General features: G+C 33.1%; 3 protein-coding genes across 4 annotated transcripts in view; all 3 read left to right on the top strand.

Annotated features, from left to right (window-relative positions):
* Positions 1-2,852: 2,852 nt before the first annotated feature.
* LOC143921586 (ionotropic receptor 21a-like) lies at positions 2,853-6,847 on the top strand. Its single transcript, XM_077444937.1, has 9 exons — positions 2,853-2,938; positions 3,004-3,193; positions 3,283-3,431; positions 3,510-3,876; positions 3,947-4,233; positions 4,313-4,437; positions 4,783-4,797; positions 5,843-6,053; positions 6,142-6,847. Exons 1-9 carry the CDS (start codon positions 2,853-2,855, stop codon positions 6,845-6,847), a joined length of 2,136 nt encoding a protein of 711 aa, XP_077301063.1.
* Positions 6,848-9,514: 2,667 nt separating this feature from the next.
* Positions 9,515-12,348, top strand: LOC143920740 (RWD domain-containing protein 4). The gene is made up of 5 exons (XM_077443681.1): positions 9,515-9,638; positions 9,939-10,045; positions 10,344-10,453; positions 10,523-10,709; positions 10,785-12,348. The coding sequence occupies exons 2-5, from the start codon at positions 9,941-9,943 to the stop codon at positions 10,968-10,970; spliced, it is 588 nt and encodes a 195-aa protein (XP_077299807.1). The 5' UTR covers positions 9,515-9,638; positions 9,939-9,940; the 3' UTR covers positions 10,971-12,348.
* Positions 12,349-18,185: 5,837 nt separating this feature from the next.
* The window catches only part of Traf4 (TNF receptor associated factor 4), a 121,028-nt gene continuing 117,495 nt past the window's right edge, over positions 18,186-21,718 (top strand). Inside the window, exon 1 of one of the 2 annotated variants that reach the window (XM_077444414.1) lies at positions 18,186-18,303. The gene's annotated coding sequence lies outside the window, so the exon portion shown is untranslated. Of the gene's footprint in view, positions 18,393-21,718 lie in introns of both variants that reach the window. The other variant, XM_077444415.1, reaches the window with a different exon arrangement.

The following is a 21,718-nucleotide window of genomic DNA, read 5'->3' as shown; positions in this document are numbered from 1 at the left end:
TTCCATTATTAAAAACTAACATACTAAATTAATTTTCTTTAATGCTATTGTTACGTACGCCGTGGATTGAGCGAATTGTACTTAGACCAACGGATATCTGTTATCGGATTAACTAAATGCATGCACTTACTTCCAAAGATTATATCTGGACTCTAAGTGCATTTAGGCTAAACAATGACCGATATTAGTTATTTCTCAGAATCGGTACGGGGAGACCCAATATCGGGGAAATACATATCCGAATACGTGACTATACAACAGGTAAACAGATTAGGCGTCCTGAGAGATCTACCCTTTATAAGGCGGTACGTAGGCGATATCAGGGCATTCTGGACTGAACACTGGCAATACGTGTATCTCCTGAATCATCAATAAATGCTGTGAAACGACTGTTGGCCTTTTACTTGGATCCTCCACCCACCCCTACGCAACACTATTATAAAATTCTAATATATAACTGGTTAAAATTATTCTTCTCGATTAGCAAACATTTTAAAGTTTTAACATTCAATATTGCGATAAGAGGTTGTGATTTCTCGACTTTTTTTGATTCTCGAGATTCGAGAATTTCCTTTTCTCGGAATATTTGAATCTCGAGATTGGAGAATCTTATTTTGTCGAAATATTTGAATCTCGAGAATTCGAAATTTTCTTTTTTTGTTACTCGAGATTCTCGAGAATTCTCGAGAAAGTATAATTTTTTTTTTAATATAGTGAATTGATTTTTTTAGCATATAAACTTGACAACATACAAAAATCAAAAGGACACAAACACTACATATGTATATTATATCAGGGGCTTACAACTTTATTAAAGAGATGACGAAAGAAAGGTATAGAGATACAATAGAACATTGAATAGAAAAAAAATAAAATTATATAAAAAAAAATATTATAAAAAAAGGCAGGAAAAGAAAATAAAAATATACAAAAGTAATTCAAAATAGTAAAAATAACAATATATAAAAAATAATTTTATAAAATTCCCAGTGTTGCTACCCGGCTTTGCCCGTGTTTTTGTGACCGGACAAATAATAAAAATACTGACCATCTATGCATATTAAAATACTGACTATAAATTGATTAATATAACTAAGGAACAAATACTCGAATAAATAAATAATAAATCAAAAATCTTTGTTTTATGTGTGTTAAGTGGGGTCATATTGTCAGTGAAAATATATTTTCACTAGCGTTTTAGTGATATCATAACCGAATACTTTCGCACTAGCGACTAGTACCTACATACATGCACATACATAAATGTTACTTAAAAATGGTACGATTTCGTTGTAACATGTGTATATGTACTTATATGATGACCGAATAATAACTTGCCGGACAAATAATAAAAATACTGACCATCTATACATATTACAATACTTCACAAAATTATTTACGAGTTAACAAGTATACAAATCAGTCAGTTTATTGAGCAAAAACATGTAGTGATAAATTAAGAATATTCTCGATATTTTCGAGATTCTAATAAACGATTTCTCGAGATACAAGAATCTCGAATTTTCATAATAAAATATTCTCGAGAAATGAGAATCTCGAAATTTTACAATAAAATATTCTCGAAAAACGAGTATCAAAATTTCTCGAGAAATCTCGAGACGAGATTTCTCGATCACAACCTCTAATTGCGATTTATCACTGTTTTTCGGCAGATGCATATGTTCCTGGTAAACAAAGACAATATTTGATTAATTTGCTAAAAATTTTGTAGGAAACATCATTTTAGCTGAAGTCTTTGTGTATTCATCTATTACATATAAAAGTGTACTGGTTTTATCTTACGACTAACTAAAAGTACTCAAAAAACCAGCACTGTACAAAAAAAAAATAATAATATTCAAAACAATTTGAAATATCGCCAAACTGTTTAATCAAAACATCGTGACATATATGTATTTCTTTATATTATATTTTATTTTTATTCTTACATAGATATATACCAAGAAAGCCTAACAGATAGCCAATGCACTTTCCTAGACAATTAATTACAAACATTGCAGCATTTTTATTACATAAATCGCTGTATTTCGAGAGGCTGAAGAACACGAAGTTTAAAAACAATTAATTCATTAATTAATTAGTCCATTGAGACATCTATGGATATAGGCTTTTACATACATTTTAACATATTGTACATAAATCAAATTCAGATATTGGTGACATAGCGGGTAGGATGGTTTTTTTGCCAATTTGATAGAGGAACCGTTTCAACAATTAAATCAGATAAATTGGCAAACTCTGATAAGAAACGATGGTATTTAAAATTTTCGTTCTTAATATTAATTACTGGAAAATATTTGAATGGGTTGTTTTCAAAATTATAAAATTTTACCAAGTAATCCATAGCCTTTATGTATACCTTCTTCACTCCAATAGCACATTTTTGTACAAGAAATATCGCCAAACATTTCATACACGAGATATGCGCCACAGTCCTTTTTTACAAACCTCCTTTACGTTTCACTTACGATTACAATTCAGAGGACAATTTGCCTCTTATCCGATCGTTTTCATACTTTGCCTTATATTACTTCTTTATACGCCTTACATATAAGTTATGAATTTCTAATATACAATTTTATTTATTTTTATAATTTGTAGGGGATAATTAATTTCCAACACACTATCATAAATTGCCTGGAGAAATAACGCTCAAACAAAGCATGCATTTAAATTCACAAATGATTGCACGAGCAGTAGTAGATAATTGAATTCAAATTGAATGTATTTATTATTCAATCACGAAACATGCAAGCTCGCTTTTTTGTATCATTCTATGTTTTGCTTTTCTCGAGTGGTTTAGTTAGCATAATATTTAAACCATCTTAAATATGAACAAATATATAAATTTAATATTTTATCTACTTACAGTAAATGAAATTTATGTCGTTTTGGGCGATCAAGAAAATCTGAACACGTAAGTTTTTCTTTAAATTCATAATTTGTACATACAATTTTCATCCAAATCCATTTGATTTATAGATATGGTATTCGAGCAATCCATTCGAATGCTTTTCCAAATGAAGATTTAGAACAGTTTACAGTTACACTAATAGATAAGTTGCTATTGACAAATGACGTAAAGTGTATATGTATTATTTGTGATAGTATTTATCTTAATATTTTTCAAAGCCAATGGTTTAGAAATCTAAGAAATATCACGTATGTAATGGTTAGTAACAATTTTTTTTTATTCATATGGATCCATTTATGTTTTATCCGTCAGTTAAAATCTTCCACATTTGTAAATTTCATTTTCAGATTGTTGTTACGGAATCTGAAGATCTTCTTTCACCAAATTTTAATACATTACAGTCTATCATACTCGTTAGAAAGGAAGGCTGTGAACTATATTTTATATTTATATCAAATGGAATACAAGCTTCGCGGTTGCTAAAATTTGGCGATAAGTATACATATTTTGAAAATAATTTATGTATGTATTTGACTTCAATTTAAAACATTATGGTAACATTAATTTTTTTCAGGTACAGAGTTTTAGATACCAGAGCAAAATATGTTCTATTACATGATTTCAGATTGTTCAATTCAAACATGCACTATATTTGGAAAAGAATAATAAATGTGATTTTTATTAAACATTATATAAAACACATGAATTCGTGGTTTGAACTGAGCACTATACCGTTTCCGGCACCATTCAATGGAGTACTTATCACAAAAAGAATAGAAACGTGGAAAATAAATACACATTTGAAAGTAAAGTCACTGTTTACAGATAGAACCTTCAATTTGAAAGGTTATGCTTTACAAATTACAGCAATAGAACATACTCCAGCTGTGGAAAAGAGGAAAGTAGAAAACGTGGATGTATTTGGTGGCATTGAAGCTAAGGTAATATATTTTCCAAATATGTAAATATGTAATTAGTAAAATAATTTTTATTATCTTTAAAATGCAAAAGGTGATGCAAACTATTTCCAAAGCAATGAATTTTATACCTGTGATATATGAACCACCTAATGCAAAGCGAGAGAAATGGGGATACAAATATTTGAATGGAACTTTCTCTGGACTTTTGGGTGAAATGGTTCATGGAAAAGCAGATATTGCATTAGGAAATTTACATTACACTCCTTATCATCTTCAACTCATTGATCTCTCGATACCTTACATTTCTCAATGCTTAACATTTCTAACACCGGAATCTTTAACTGACAATTCATGGAAAACTTTGATTTTACCATTCAAGTGAGAACTTTTCATATGAAATTGTTAAATATAATATCTAATACCTACATAGTTATTCTTGAAATTCAATATGTTACAGGTTATATATGTGGATTGCCGTATTGATTTTGCTATTTCTAAGTGGTTTTATATTTTATGGTCTTGCTAAATTTCATAAAACTATCAACGTCAACAATATCACTAACCTGAAACACAACCAAAATGGTAAAACAAATCATTAATTATTTACATGATAGTAAATTAATAATATTATAATATAAGACATATTTTTATTATTACATACCTCCTCTACGTTTCACTTACGATTACAATTCAGGAAAAAGTTTGCCTCTTATCCGATCGTTTTCATACTTTGCCATATTGCTCATTTTGGTCATCAATATAAGTAAATGGATCCTCCGCCATTACGATGGTGCAAAAATATCGTGTAAGACGCGTTTGAAATCTGCCCGGCGAGATAGTCGTTGACGTTTATCCATCGTTTGTTTATTAGTTTTAACCCTTTGACTGCTACAACAACGATAAATCGTTGTTTTGAAATCGGCGAAGATTGCTACGACGATCGTTGTTGACGTCATTAATTGTCGTATTTCAATACTTTCTTTGAGCCACCAGCGCATCAGTGGCACGAAACATTTTTTTTATATACGTATTTATATTTATTTTTCAACCAAGCTTTATAAATATTTATCAATTTTTTAAATAAAAGCTGTTCAATTTCGGGTTCATCATCAAAGTAAATTTCGGGTTCGTTGTCAATGTCATATAAGGAGTTATTACTTGGGAATTGATTATTGTCGATAAATTCATTTTCAGAATCAGTAGAGCTGCTGATTTGTCGAGTTCCTCGGCGAGGAGCTATTATTTCGCTTTCATCACTTTCACTGTCCGATATCATTTTGCAGAGTTAAAATAAATGGCAAAAAACAATAGAAATCCGCTTTCAATTATATAGGTCACGAGACGTCACGAATTCATGCAATCAATCAAATGCAACTGAAATGCATACAAAATGTTTATGATACATGTTGAAAAATTATTTGATTATTAGAAACTTCGCATCCTTGTGTGTCTCGCTCACACGTACACAATTAAAACCAAGAAAGAAAGAGAGAAAGACCGCTACCTGTTTCGAATATATCGCATGTTGTAAGGATACATCGATGTCTAAAAATAGATTATTGAAAAGAATAAAGCGTCGGAAAAAAATCGTCAAAACTTATTTAGTGTATATATGTAGGTATCTCTTTCGCACGCACGCATGTAAAAGCAAGACAGAAAGAGAGAGCACGAGTCCACGACTGCTTCTTAAAAACGTATATAAAGTATTATAAAAATTACGAGTGTTCGGCGAAGTAAGTATGTAAAAAAAAATATTATATTTTTTTTTTTCAAAATAATTACAAATGTTAGCATTTTTCGCTTGGACATTGAAAAACCTCGTAGCAGCCAAAGGGTTAAACATATGTAGATGGCGGTAGTAAAATAAAATTATTGTTTTTATTCAAAATAATAATTTTATATACAAATTATAGAAGAGGTATGTTTTTAAAATAACTTTTTTTTATACCGATTTTTTATACATATATTATATTATTAATTTTATAAGACAATAGAAAAACTGTCGGACTGTACTTATTTGAAGAACTTCCTAATAGTATTCTATACACATTTGGTATGCTTCTTGTTGTATCGTTGCCAAAATTGCCTCCAGCCTGGTCAATTCGTCTTTTAACTGGATGGTATTGGCTATATTGCGTTTTAGTAGTCGTTTCGTATAGAGCTAGTATGACCGCTATTTTAGCAAACCCTGCACCTAGGTAATTATAACACTTATATACATATATACAAATACAATTTGAAACAATCAATACTTACTATAACCATTTACATAAATTGTCTGATTAGGGTAACGATAGATACCATGCAAGAATTAGCAAATAATCCTATCATATGTGGAGGATGGGGTGAACAGACAAAGGAGTTTTTCTTGGCTTCATTGGACGAAGTCGGTCAAAAGATTGGACAAAAATATCAAAAGATAAATGATGCTAATATTGGTGTTGAACAAGTCGCCAAAGGGAAACTAGCCTATTATGAAAATGTTCATTTCCTAAATTTCATAAGTGCAAAACAGAAAAATAAATACTCGAGTAAAAGTATTAGTGATGACGGTAAAAATTCCACGAATAATGATACTAGTGATATGTTTTCTGTGGGTGATAGAAACTTACATATAATGAAAGAATGTGCTATACATATGCCAATATCCATTGGTCTCCAAAAAAACTCCCCGCTCAAGCCTCAGATAGACTTGTTATTGAGAAAAATCATCGAAGCGGGACTTGTTGAAAAGTGGTTGAATGATGTGATGACTCCGATACTTGCAACAAGTCAGTCCAACGAAGAAAATATTAAAGCTGTAATGAATTTACAAAAACTATATGGTGGTTTTGTAGCTTTGGGTATAGGATATGGATTGAGCATTTTTACTTTGATTGGTGAAATTATTTATTGGAAATATATCGTGACGAAAGATCCCAATTTTGATATTTATGCACTTGATGTTTATTATTCTAGAAAAAAACAGTCAAATTTTTTAAATTTAAAATAAAAATTCACAATGGGATCAAGACCAATTGAAATTTATCCTCCATAATCTTAAATTTAATTCATACATCACTTATTTTCAAACTTTTATTAGTACTATTTGTATACTGCATCTATGTATGTAGACTATAAAAATAGAATAGCAGAATAGACTAGTGGTTAGTATATAATGCTTTGAACAGAGTGGTCACGGGTTCAAATCTCACTGGTTTCTGCTGGCCAGACCTTGGATTTATGACTCCAGGTCGATCGTTTCCTATCAGAGTTTGCCAATTTATCTGATTTTTATTGATATGGTTCCAACAAATTGGCATTAACCATTAACCATTTTCACGCAAAATCTCGAGCTTTCAGCAATCTCAAATTGAATTGAATGCTGCAGATTTACAAATTTGACTTTAAATGTCTCTTTGGACATTGATATGTACATATTTACTGAATTTTGCTGAATTATTTAAGATGCTGCAAATTTACAAATTTGACCATAGATGTCTCTGTGGATATTAATTGATTTGTATTTATGTACTTTGTATAATACACGGTCGAGTTTCGGTCACCATCCTGCGAGTTGGGACCAACTCGGCCGCGTTCAAAAGTTGCTATATCACTTCTTCCTTGGCTGCCAGAATAAACACTTGTGTGCATTAACAAGCTAGTCGTCTCATTCGCCCTACCCTCATAATACTGTTACGTATACTAAAATAAGATGTTAGTAAAGAACCGCCGGTTAAGTGCAATCAGATTAAGCCGAGGCGCATCCCTGACACTGTGCGACCGTTATAATTGCTTTCAAGGATTAATAAGTGCATGTAGGCTAAACAATGGCTGCCGAGTTGGCCGTTATTGGTCCCTTCTCAGAAGTGACCGATATCGTGGTACCGTGGGACCGAATATCGTGGGAATTCATATCCGAGTACGTGACCATAACAATAGGTAAACAAATCAGACGTCGAAGATGTCCTGAGAGACCTGCCCCTTATAAGGCGGTACTTAGGTGATATCAAGACACCCTGGACGGAGCACTGCCAGTGCGTGTATCTCCTTAATCACCAATAAATGCTGTGACACGACTTTGGCCTTTTACTTGGATCCTCCACCCACCCCTACGCAACAATACGGATCCGCTCTAAAATCGCCAGACAAATTGAACGACAGATTAACGGACGGCTGCTTTAAATGCAATTCTCATCTTCTCGAATGATATATTGCACATCAGATGACGGGTAACCTTTCGACGTGCACAGATGCAATTATTAAAATGGTAATTATTAAAATTGAGTTGGATATTTCAGGCGAGTTTAATAAGGCAAGATTCGATAAGTTCCGAATCTTGCCTTATTAAACTCGCCAGAAAGATCCAACTCAATTTTAATAATTGCATCTGTGCACATCGAAAGGTTACTCGTCATCTGATGTGCAATCTATCATTCGAGAAAACGAGAATTACGTTTAAAGGTCTGTTCATACTTAACAGCACTGCACGACTCCGTTTCAAATATGTCATTTTGTTACATTTCTATTCATATCTACCTACACGTCGCGGTCACGTCACGTTTACAGCAATTTGGCCGAGTGCAAGGCAAAATTGGCTTACTTATATATTAGAGGCCATGACGATACGGCGCAATATTGCTTACGTCGTATCGTCGAGTACTTGCAATATGAATGCATACACGTGCATTCGTAGCTACGCGTCAGAATACAAGTCAGCAAAAATGTTTCGACGTTTATCGAACGAAAAATTATGTATAATCGCGCTGTTGTTGGAAGAAGACGCTCAAGAAGGCAATAAAAAAGCACAGAGGCGTTTTGATGTGCATCCCATGTTAAAAAATAGAAAAACCGAAGGAGAGTTTTGGACACTGTATAAGGAGCTTGTGGATGATGGAAATTTTTTTTTTTAAATATTTCCGTAAAAAAATTAAAAAGTTTTTAAATATTTTTTAAATATTTGCGCCAAAACCATGTCGAAAGATTGAACTGCTGTCAACTGTCACTATCGATAATTGGTCCAAAACAGCAAAGCGGCAGACTCATGGCACGTAATTCGCGTGTATATTTCCACGATGGCCAAAAAAACGGATACGATACGTTGACGGATGTTGCTGTAAGGTATGAACAGGAAATTTCGGGTACTGCTGTAACCCTGCCGTGGCGTAAACGTGACGGTATGAATATTCCCATATAAAATGTACCAAATAATACTTTTCGTACGGCCGGATACCTGCTGAAGTCGGTACGTGCTGACTAGGTATGAACAGACCTTTAAGCTGCCGTTCTGTTAATCTGGCGATTTTAGAGCGGATGCACCAAACCCAACAATACTAATAATATTTTTATCAAATGTACAATGTTTCTGGCCAGGAAGGCACATTGGGGTTTCCTTTTAGGCCTTCCTGGTATAAAGTAAAAATAACAGAATTTGATTAGCAAATGTAACAATCCATGGGCAAATTTGTACAGTTTATTGACTCAAGGCAAGTTTTTGTTCAAAGCTAATATTGAATGTAATAATATTTTAAATAGATGATTTTTTTACAATAAAAAATAACCAATAATTTACCATGGCATTAATTTACTGAAAACCATAGATTCTCTATATCTATGCTGAAAACATATTTTTAAAAGCTAATGAAAATCGCATGTATATGGTCAAATAAGAGTGTGTTACGGTCAAAGTATTAAAAAAAGAAAGATATAGCATATGTCAACGTTGGCTGTCAGCTGACTACTACATGCTGTTGCACACGAATAAATTATATTATATATCTGCAAATAAATTTATAATTATACCGGTAAGTCAATATTCTTCATTCTCCTCTAGCAAATTTAGTATAAAACACATCAATTTTATTGTAATGTATTTACTTACATTTGGTTAGTTTCCTTGTCGTCTGTATAGACATCTGAAATTAAATAAAACCATTAAATTGTTAGTCGCAAAGCTTTCAAAAGACCCGTTGTGTGTGTCGGTTTTAGTAGCAAACAGATTACTTTGATTTATTTCAACTACACCGCAACATAACCTCAACATCTTTGAAATAAATAAATTACAAACACCATACAAATTCTTACAGTAGAACATTATTTTTCAGAGATGACCGATGCTGAATTACAATTAGAAGAGAGAGAGGTTCTCTCGTCAATTTATGACGGAGACGAAGCTTTCAAACAAATATCCCCGTCAGTTTACCAATATAAAGTAAGTATTCCAACAATTGAACCATCTATTTTCTATTATTTGAATTTTTGCGTCATTCTCAAGTACGTATTTTTTTTTGATTTTTAAATGCTTTTTATTATTACGAAATTATGTTCACAATACATCTTATATCTATTTTAATAGCTACTGATCTACTGATCATTTTCTATTTTACAATTTTATTTAATTTGGTTAGTAATCATAGTATTATATTATTCTAATGTTAATCTACAGCATAATAGGAAAAAGAGCTTAAAACCCTATTTACAATTCAAGTACGTATCATCTTTGTTTTTAGTATGGCGAAAATGAGAATATCAAATCGTTTCTAATTGAATTATCTTGGGGTCCAAATTACCCAACTGAAAAACCATTAATAAATATGGACACTTTTTATAATAGGAATTTGTAAGTAAACATACTATTTGAATTACCTAAATTTAATTTCAACGTTAATATCAATGTATGCAATTTCAGAATTCAATCGGTTAAAGACAAAATTGTCGCCACAGCTGAAGAAGAAGCCAACCAGTGGTTAGGATGTGCCATGACTTATACAATTTTCGAATGTTTAAAAGAAAAATTTAACGAACTACTAGAAGATCAAACTGATAGCGTAGCTGCAATTACAACCGACGTAGAAAAAATATCCGTCGATGCACAGGTATTAAGAATATATGTATGTCGGCGTTTTTGTGAATTTGATTTAATGTTATTTTACATCCCAATTGTTTTTTAGGAGGATAGTAAGAAACAACCGAAGAAAGAGCAGTTGACAAAATCTCAAAAAAGAAGAGCCTGGGATCGCGCGGAGAGCGGCAAAGGCGGAGAGAAACCCAGAGGATGGGATTGGGTCGATATAGTGAAACACCTTTCGCAAGTTCCTCACAATAATGCTTCACAAAATGCGTTAACCACGTCTTAATAAACTTCCGTGACTTCACAGTGGTCGAATGACTTTATCCTTTTGATGAAATATATGCACTATTCATCCAATTTTCAAAATTAAACACTATTTGGAAGAATGCATCACTCGAAAGTGAGTTATTTGAAAGTCGATTGGTTGCTGAGCGAGAGGAGGCTTCGAATGCTATCATTTAATTTTATAAATACATAATTATCTATTATATTTTTGTTCAACGAATTTACTGAATTTTAATACACACAAACACTCTTTACCCAAAAGAAGCCATTCACTTAATTTCCTACCAGAAAAAAGACAATAAAACCATCAACTAAACAATTCGTCTCATTTTGAACTTTGTTTACTTGAATTTGAAAGTTTATTGAACTGTGATTGAGTTTTGTTTACACCGTATAGACTTATAGAGTGTGTTCATGTATTTAATATGCTTACGATGAAATATATCATTTGACATTTATACTTTATTCGAAGTATAAAATGGATAAAGAATTGTTTTATTATTATTTATTTTAATGTTGATATTATATTGATAGTATAATATAAAATGCGTTTTCACAGACAAAGTTGCTACATTTGGCGAATTCATAACCGATATCTGGCGCTTTACATAAACAATGATAGTATTCCCTATAACAAACTTCTCTACACTACGTTGTTCTACAAAACACCTCCTATTTTTATTGATTTTCACAGATATAAACCGTTTTACCACAGCATGAAACCTATCTTCTTATATCCTCATTGAGCTGATAAACCAGTAGTGGTGTTTTAACGAATTCATCTCATAATGGAGGAACTCTCCGGGCATTCCAAAGACCAGTATATGACTGATAACCGCCAGATACCGATTAAATAGCTGCCAAATGTATAATAAGCTCGTTAAATAGCATATACACATGTTACAGTCGAAGTTTTAACTACAATTCGTTCATGAACATACTAGTTGGTTCTACACTAACTATTGGTTTTAGTTAAAGTGCTAACAGTCAAAATCTATTTTCTAATAGACTCACCACATTGCTATAATTCCTGTTTCCGCTATTTTTTAATATAGAAACCCAAAGTAAGCATGCATACTTAGAGGATAGGACAAACGATTGAGAATAGTTTAAATTATGCCTAATAGTTTGTGCATGAACTAACTATGTAGTTCGTTTATCAATTTGTTGTTTGTTTACACCACAACTGGTCAGATTGGTCCATGTATGAACCGACTAGTATGTTCGTGAACGATCGAAATGTACTCTTGGACTTTAACATATTTGTATATATAATATGTATTTATTTTAAAAACAGATTAAAATTTCATAATTTGATGTATTTTTCATAAAACAAACACTGTAAGATGATATCTGAATATATTTTTGTTTTCACTCCGAACCATGTGTTTTATTATTTTTCTTTATATTATAATAATTATAGGTTGATATTTCGCTACGGCGTGCATATAAAAGGAATTTTTTTTGTTATGCATATAAAAGGAAAATTGTTTTTTTTTTGTTAACATATGGCAGTGCAGTACAAAGTAAAATTAGCTCATGAATAATTCATTGCACAAGAGTAATGATAATAGTGTTATAATATTATTGTGAAGACTGGTTGCTTGGTCGGCAGGCCGTATCGCTTCTTCACTGGAGCGTAGATCCTGCAGGATCCATCACCACCCATTACCAACACCTGATCGTCCCCCTTATAATAGATTCGATATTTTTAATGCCTACTCGATTCCGAGCAGACTTAAACAAATCAAAAATTTATCTTGATAAAGGTTTTTATATGTAGTAGTTTCCCATATACCTTCTGGAGTGGTGGGAATTGATTATTTTGAACCTAGAATACATATTTAGGTTGGATCATATTTGTTTTGGATTTGGTATACTTACATACCTATATATAATAAGATTATACAATCCATTCAATGTCTTTGTTACAGTTGAAGTGTATCTTTCAGTTGTAATATATTTTGTCTAGTTGGAATATATTCCATCTAACCTGGTACACCCTACCGTTATAGTTGATGTGTATTTTCAGCAGTGGCGGACTGGGACTGGAATCAGTGCATGCCAGGAGTCAAAGGGGGCCCCCCAGGGTTAAAAAAATTTGCCCCCCCCCCCCCCATATAACAAAATTTTCTTCTTTCCATCACGCTAAAAATCAAGGGAAAAAATTTTTTTTTTCAAAAATGGGAATAAACAAATTTAGGTAAAAGAAAAATGGCAAAAGCAAAATAGATCCATAAATTACATTGTATATTTCGTTGTAACCCTTGTCCTAGGTAAATAGAATGCATCATAAAAGAATCAGGGACGTCATTTCAGCTTTTTCTTGGGCTGGCAAAGATTGGTCAAATTGAATTTTTTTTCAAAAAATCTTTTTATATCGGAATAAAAATGGAAAATATTCTTTGAATACACCTTATTGAGTTATAAAATATGAAAAAAATAAGCTTATATTTGAAAAATTAATTATAAAAAAATATTATGTAAAAATCGAAAAAAGCGCCGCAGGCGAAAATTTTTTTCTAAAAATCTTCACATGGTCAACAAAAATCGACCATCAAACTGAGTCACTAAAAAACTATCAATTAACTTAATTTCTACCGACTGTCTTTTCACTTTATCTATGTACATACATACATACATATGTACGTAATAACAATAGATAAAGTTTTGTGATCATGCGAAAATCTGGATTTTGGGAAGGGGGCCCCTATCCTATATTTCTATATACATGGATGTGTCTAGATTAGGATTAGATTTTATATTCGGAAACTGTTTACAATTGTATATTTAAATCTTACTATATCGTCGAAGTATAATCAAATGTTATTTTGAAAGTATGAAGTAAATTTAAATAGCTGGTTGATGATGAATCGTCCTATCAAAATTGTTTTAAGCAATTCAGTTTATATTATTCACGGAAATTTGTTTATTACCATTTTTATTTCAGTAGGTAGTTGTAACATAGGTATTGGTATATACATAATATTGACGTTGGAAATGGGCCCGGCAAAAGGGCCCACGTTGAAATGTTGAAACTTACATTTCGAGCCTAATACAAAAAGTTAACCAATCTTTGGGCTGTTAAAGCAGGTATTAGTTGTTTTTGTATATCGTAAGATATTTGTTTTGTTGAAATACCCAAACTTTAGGTCCCAAAGTGCAATATCCTATAAATTTTTACACACGTGAAATAGATAAAAAGTTATTTAATTTTACTGAGGGCCCATATTTTCTAACAGACAGTGGGGCCCACATGCCATCGGGCATGTTCGCTTGTATGGCCAGTCCGCCACTGATTTTCAGTGGTAATATATTCCGTCTAACCCACGTGAGTTGATTCATATGGCAAAATACACTTCAACTATAAGTTGATACCAGGTTATATTTTCGTGAAAACTTCACTCGACTAGTAAATTGAGTTGGAAAGTCACATTTTTGTTTTGAACACATTCTTAGCATTATCGTAATACGACACTCGTTACATTTATGCGTAATATCTAGCAAATATTAACGCATTATTGAATTTTAATGCATTTGTAAAAACATCAGAACTATCAAAAATAAACTGTTCCATTACAACTGGCGCACATTGTTGAAAGTGTATTTGCGCTTGTAGAGATATATGTATATACTTTACTAGTTGAATTGTATTCGAATATAAATGACCTAAAATACCAGTTAAAATATATTACAGCTGAAAACACACTCCGACTGTGTATATTCGATATGTAGGTATGTATGTATATGTACATAGAACTTGCAATAATACTAAAAGTCTGATTGAATTTTAAGGCATTCGTAAAAACATCGGAGCTATCCAAACTAAACTGTTCCATTACAACTGGCGCACATTGTTGAAAGTGTATTTGCATTTTATTTGAAAGATATAATTTACTAGTTGAATTGTATGCGAATATAAATGACCTAAAAATATACTTTCACTGTAACATATGCACATTTATCCAATTAGAATATGTGGGATTAGTTCATTTTCCTTAATTTTGTAGAAATATTTGTATTCTTATGTGAAGGTCCATAAATCACAAACATACCTTGCTCATTTGGCACGTGCACCCCCATGTCTGTGCCCACCGAGCATGACGATAGTGGAAGTCTTCGGGACCATCGACTGTGACGACGAAAACGGTACGGCATTATGATGATGATGATAGTCCACAAGTTTTAATGGACGGACCCCATTGTTGAATTTTTGATTGGTATGAGCAGGCTCGAACTTGTTTCGAGTTCAAGGATTCAAAGTCTAACCTTTCACAGTGTGCCCCACCTTAAAAGTGACCATCGATCAACGTCAATCTTGTAATTGAATATTTTTGTTAACTCGTTACGGTCTATTAACGAATTGTACAGTTGATTTAAATATTATCAATAAAGAGGAGCTCAGAGAACAAACGTGAGCTATGTACATCAATTTTGCATTCAGATATTTAACGGATTCCAATAAAGCTTCTGGGGTACGTCTCAGAATATCTGAAGATGTTGAGAGAAATATGTTGATGAACTCAATTAATGGAAGCACTTGAAGAATCTGTAGAGAGTTCTTGAAGAATCTGTATTGGAGTTTGGGTCGCCATTCTGTGAGTTGGGACCAATTCGACCATGTATGTGGCTGTTACTTTACTTCCTTCCCACCCGTCATATTGATCAGCGTGTTATCTTCATTTAATTCCTTTCGTCTCCATAAATCTGATAAAATGTTAAGACTGCGACCCAATTGTGGATATGTAACGGATTTCAATAAAGCTTCTGGGGTACGTCTCATAATGCCTGAAGATGTTGAGAGAAATATGTTGATGAACTCAATTAATGTGAGCACGTTCCAAATTCAGCAGAAGAGAGTTCTTGAAGAATCTGTAGGGGAGTTTGGGTCGCCATTCTGTGAGTTGGGACCAATTCCACCATGTTGGTGGCTGTTACTTTACTTCCTTCCCGCCCGTCATATTGATCAGCGTGTTATCGTCATTTAATTCCTTTCGCCTCCATAAATCTGATAAAATGTAAGACTGCGACCCAATTGTGGATAAGGGGTGAGGAAAAGTACTGTAAATGTGTCTAGTTAAAGACTATTTTCGTCAACAATGAAAGAATGCAGTGCAATAAAAATAAAATTGACAGTTTTGGAGATTAGATAAATTTAGAACGACAACTGAAACGCCAAAGACCAAATTAACCCATCAATTTTAGCCCCCAAACTATGCGTAAGTCCCGAAAGCGTGTTTGTAGTGTGGAGGGATTAACTTTTTTCGGTGCCTTCATCAGATTAGGAGCACTCAAAAATTTTGGAAACATGCTTTATTTTGACTTAGATTGGGACACACGTGCCATCTGAAATGTCGACGTTTATACCCATATATCAAACGGTCTAATTTTATTGTTTATATTCCCAGCAGCTCTGAAGCATTTTAACGATGTCTTCGTGTAAACTAACACGAGCCAGTTTAAATTTCTACATAGCTGAAACTCTATTTATCTTCGGGTTTGAACCGCCGACAAAGGACTCCTTTAATTCGAATTTTTTTGAAGCACGTACATATTTGTGTATGTAATACGTACATGCAGGAAATTAATGGAAAAATAACTTCATATTTAGATTTAATTTAAAGCCAAAAGTCTTCTTCCGTGGACAAAATTTCTTAACCAAACTTCAAATTTCTTAACCAAAATGCAATGCGAAACTGAAACGAAATGAAATTGGTCATCGTGGATCGAGCGTGGGGGGGGGGGGTGAATGCGACAGCATGTACATATTACCTCAGTCATACTAGATCAGTTCAAATTTGCATTTTATATTTGCACTTTATATTATGGTGCTTATGGACTAAACCAACGACGATTTTGGGCCAACTTTTTAACCAGCAGTAGCGTACAAAATATCGAAATAAAAATTAAATTTTAAAGTTGAAATTAATTATCAAAATCAAGCTAAAGAGCGAGATTGAGCTAAAATTAGATCATCGTTGATGTTTTGAATTACAACAATGTTTTGAATTACGACGATAGCGCATTTAAAACCAGAGAAATATTATAATTTCTCTGCGTACGAGCGAAAAAAAATATTGTTAAAGTCGTCACGAGATGTTACTGTATTTCCACTTGGATGATCGATAAAAAAAAAACAATTCATAAAAAAACGCGGTGTCGGATGTCGGTGATTTGTCAAAGGGTTTTTATTCTTTCGTCGAAATAAAATTAATAATCACACATTATCCGATAAATTTTACCTCTGAAATGATTTAATTACTTGATTTATTTCGACGAGAGAAACAATTGAAGAATAAAAAAATCCGTTTGATGTGACCGACAACACCCCGGGTTAGCAAAAATCGTTGGATCACCCATACTAATACATGATATATTCTCAGTAACTGCGCATTACGGGGAAGTAAAAATAATAATTCTTTGATTTTTTTTTCGATCTTAGTGCGTATCTTCGTAAGTCAAAACATCTTCGACAAACAAAAGTCGAGGATTACCTGTATGTGATTGTTGATGATCTAATTTTAGGTCAACCTCGAAAATTTATTTAAATTGTGCATGTTCTGTTTTAACTTTCAATATTTAATTTTAATTTTAATATAATGATTATAATTTTATTTTGATACTTGAATTTAATTTTAATATAATAATAATAGTTTTAATTTTGATATTTAATTTCAATTTTTAAATTTAATTTTTATTTCGATATTTTGTACGCTACTGGTTTTTAAAGTTGGCCTGTGGGCCGTTCGTTGGCTTGGTGCGTACGCACCATTATATGCACGAAATTTAAAGTCATGAATCATGATTGTTTTTTCATTACCAATATACATATGTTCTCCTTATCGAATCAAACGCGCGTAATGCAGAAGAGCGACACGCATTGTTAAATATAAACAATGGCCAACTGGTGCGGTTTGCAAAATCAGGTGTACAAAAACCCAAAGCCGCACACACAACCAATTAAAAATGCGACGAAACAGCAAGACTGAACGAAATTGGGGAAGAAAAGAGCAAGCGGACCGCGACCGTCACGTTCGACAGACCTGGAATTACGACACGTACCAATTTACCCATACTAGGGAGCAGGCAAGTAAACAGACACATAATAGGGAAGGATGTTACGCCGATTTGGAGTAGGCCCTCGATGACGAACACGATGTATGTATACAATGAGTAAAACCCCATGCAAAGACCCATAATAAAACATGTCTCCCGTGCAGTTTGGTACGCGCTCATCTCCGCGACACTTGTGCCCGCCACTCTAATCACCGTGTTCTATTATTATTGTTGCGGATATTATTCGAGTGTGTAAACTGTGATTAGACCCAATTATGGTATTGTATGGTGTTTACATACATATAATACAAAGCGAACCAGTCTTTCGCGTTGTGATGATGAGGAGTCGTGTTAGTGTTTTATCTCGGTATTCAGTGCTAGTGCTAGATCTTTTTTTTTATATCTGCTTGATTATGATTAACCATTGCAAGTGTTGTGCCCGTTGACATTTCGACGTATCATACAGCGTATGATTCTTTTCAATCGAAGTGAAACCAGGGCTCGAACTCGGGACCTCTCTAGTAACAATCATCACACATCCTAATCTTCCGTAACATGAAATGAATTCGAAATTGTTCCACTTATAACTAAAGATCTGCGTTGGGAGGATTAGTCAATTACTTATTATTTATTCAATCGATCATATAATTGCACTCGTCTTACAGATCGCTCCAAAACGATGAGTGTACTTGTACATATCAAGAAACACTCAATTACATACATATATCATCATCATCATCTACAGTAATTCACCATCCACTGCTGAATGAAGACCTCTTCAACACGCTTCTTCTCGTCTCTGTTTTGCACAACTCTCATCCATCTTACTCCACACATTTTCTTAATTCCGTCTACCCATCTTCCCTGCGGTCTTTCTTTTACCCTTTTGCATTCTCTCGGGTACCATTCTAGCACTTCTTTTGACCACCTTTCGTCTATTCTTCAAGCCACGTGGCCCACTCATTGCCGTTCCAATCTATTTACTCTATCCACTATGTCTACTATCCGTGTCTTACTTCTCACCCACGTAGTCCGTTTCCTGTCTTTCCTGGTTATACCAAGCATACAACTTTCCATACATTTTTTAGTGCGATGGACGTTTCTTAGTGCGATGGATGCAAGTTTCACATACATACGTCATCACTGGCAAAGCCCATTGATTGAGGATCTTTTTCCTCAGGCAGAGTAGCATTTTTGATTTAAAAACAACATTCATTCGTCCAAATGCACTCCATCTTAATTTCATACGTCTATTTATTTCCTCTTCTTTACTACCGAACATGTCTATTATTTGACATATGTAAATATAAATAACTATTTACTACTTCTACTATTTTATCATCTAATGAAATGCTATCAGGCATGCAATAACTATTGAACATTAGTTTTGTCTCATGGCTTTATGGGTTTTATAAACATTGATCAGTGAGACGAGCCTTCATAGTGCTTGCAAAAATTAAATTTTGGCTTAGAAAATGCATAGAACTGTAAGGGCGAAATCACACAGGGAAGAACGGCACGTCGTGTGCATGGCTCCCCGCTGTGGGTGGGTCTCCTACATGTCTTCAAATATGGGATACACCGTTATCGATTACTGTCAAGCAACGATACAATTTTACCGAAAACACTCCAGGAGGTGATTTTGGGGCGGGCGTGCTAGGCATTCCATGAATATGTGCAAGGCACGGCCCATTTTTTTCGCATGTTTAAAAGTATTTTAAAAAAACCACGTGCCACGTGTATCGCTGTGTGTTTTCGCCCTAATCATTCACATCGTGGTGAAATATTCGAACATAAACAAATATTAGTCTGTGCGTCCCCAAACTTTATTTTGTTTATCCTGGCGACACATAACAGATATATTCGATGACAGGGATGAGGTGAGGGATAAGTAGGATGTTTAGGGAGGGTTAGGAGGAGATGAAAAAAAAACACATTGACGACACACGGTAGCCCCAACGATTTGTAACGCTCAAGAGCGGTTGACGTGTTAACACGACAAGATATCACTGTTGGGCCAAGACTTGAATTGATGATGGCCATGTGGTTTAAACGCGCCATTATCGCCTACAAGTCACCCCCATTCCTCCCGGCGAGATGTAATACTTTAAACACCTAATTGATACTCTTTGAAGTGTGCTTTACTATTTATACAGTCGAGTAATTATAGTGAATGTGTATACATAATTCAATCCGGTTAATGTATGAATGACATTTGAGGTTTTGTTATTGATTTATTGTTGTATAAATAAATAGTTTTAAATTTATTCACGCGTGTATGGGATGTGTATAAAAAACGTACATGCAGGATTCGATAGGAAATTTGTGGTTTTTCGACATCCTGTTATGGAGCGGTTGGTGCGACCACATTTTTGTTTTAAATTGAGAATCTGTGTCAGTGATTTATAAAATAAAGGCAATGATTTACAACTGCTAATTATTACATTTGAATTGACCGCGAGTACTAGTTCTATGTATATGCACATATAAAGATTAGTCCAAAAGTTGATTTAGAACTATTAATTTTTAATGGTATAATCATTGAAGCAGAGGACATACATATAATCATTATCTCTGGATAGGCTTTCATTATTACTTTTTTTGGGTTATAACCATTCATTAGATTAGCCATGTTTTGTCTTATTTCGTCCAACATACGTACTACATAAACAAAACATCTCCTCAATCATTTGTTCTTCTTCACTTTTGGTCCATTTAAATTTCAATATTTTTAATGTTTCACTTTCTTCACTATGTAAGCTATCTTTGTCGTGTATACTTTTCTTCAAGAAGATTTTAATTTTCTTAAGTTCAACCGCCAAATATCCTCTTCCACTTGTATGCTATCATCCATATCCTCTTGAACACCTTTTAATTAGGCCTTTTATATATACATACAAGCAAAGCGATTTACCCATTGTAGAGATCACTGTTACCATAATATTCATTATCATTCAATATATTTTAATCTAGAACATTGTACATATTGATATGAAAAATAATCTGAGATAGTGCGACTTACCATTACATATTTATTCCTTAAATTACTTATATAATAATAAAATACAAATGATTTTAATGGCAAATTGTTTATCCATCGCTATTTTATCAAAGTTAAATATTCAACCAGACTTTTAGTATTATAGAAAGTTCTATGTACATATACATAAATACATACCTACATATCGAATATACTCAGTGGAAGTGTGTTTTCAGTTGTAATATATTTTAACTGGCGTTTTAGTTCATTTATATTCGAATACAATTCAACTAGTAAAGTATATTCATATATCTCTACAAGTGCAAATACACATTCAACGATGTGCGTCAGTTTTAATATGGTTGAGTTTACACAGCTCTCGTATTTTAACGAATGCTTTAGAATTCAATAATGCATTAATATTTGCTAGATATTACGCATAAATTTAATGAGTACCGTTTTACGATAACTTTAAGAATGTATTCAAAACAAAAATGTGACTTTCAAAACTCAATTTACTAGTGACGTTTTCACGAATATCTAACCACTTCATTTTACCTGGTATAAATTTATAGTTGAACTGTATTTTCAGTTGTAATATATTTTGATCAGTTCATATATTACAACTGGAAGATACACTTCAACTGTTACATACATATATGTATGTATTAGGCCGGAGAGAAAAATATGAATTTTGGATTTCTAAAGATGGA

This window comes from Arctopsyche grandis, chromosome 13, assembly GCF_051622035.1.
Source record: "Arctopsyche grandis isolate Sample6627 chromosome 13, ASM5162203v2, whole genome shotgun sequence".
NCBI lineage: Eukaryota > Metazoa > Arthropoda > Insecta > Trichoptera > Hydropsychidae > Arctopsyche > Arctopsyche grandis.
Note: the sequence above shows the minus strand (reverse complement) of the source record. Positions and strands in the feature narration are given on the sequence as shown.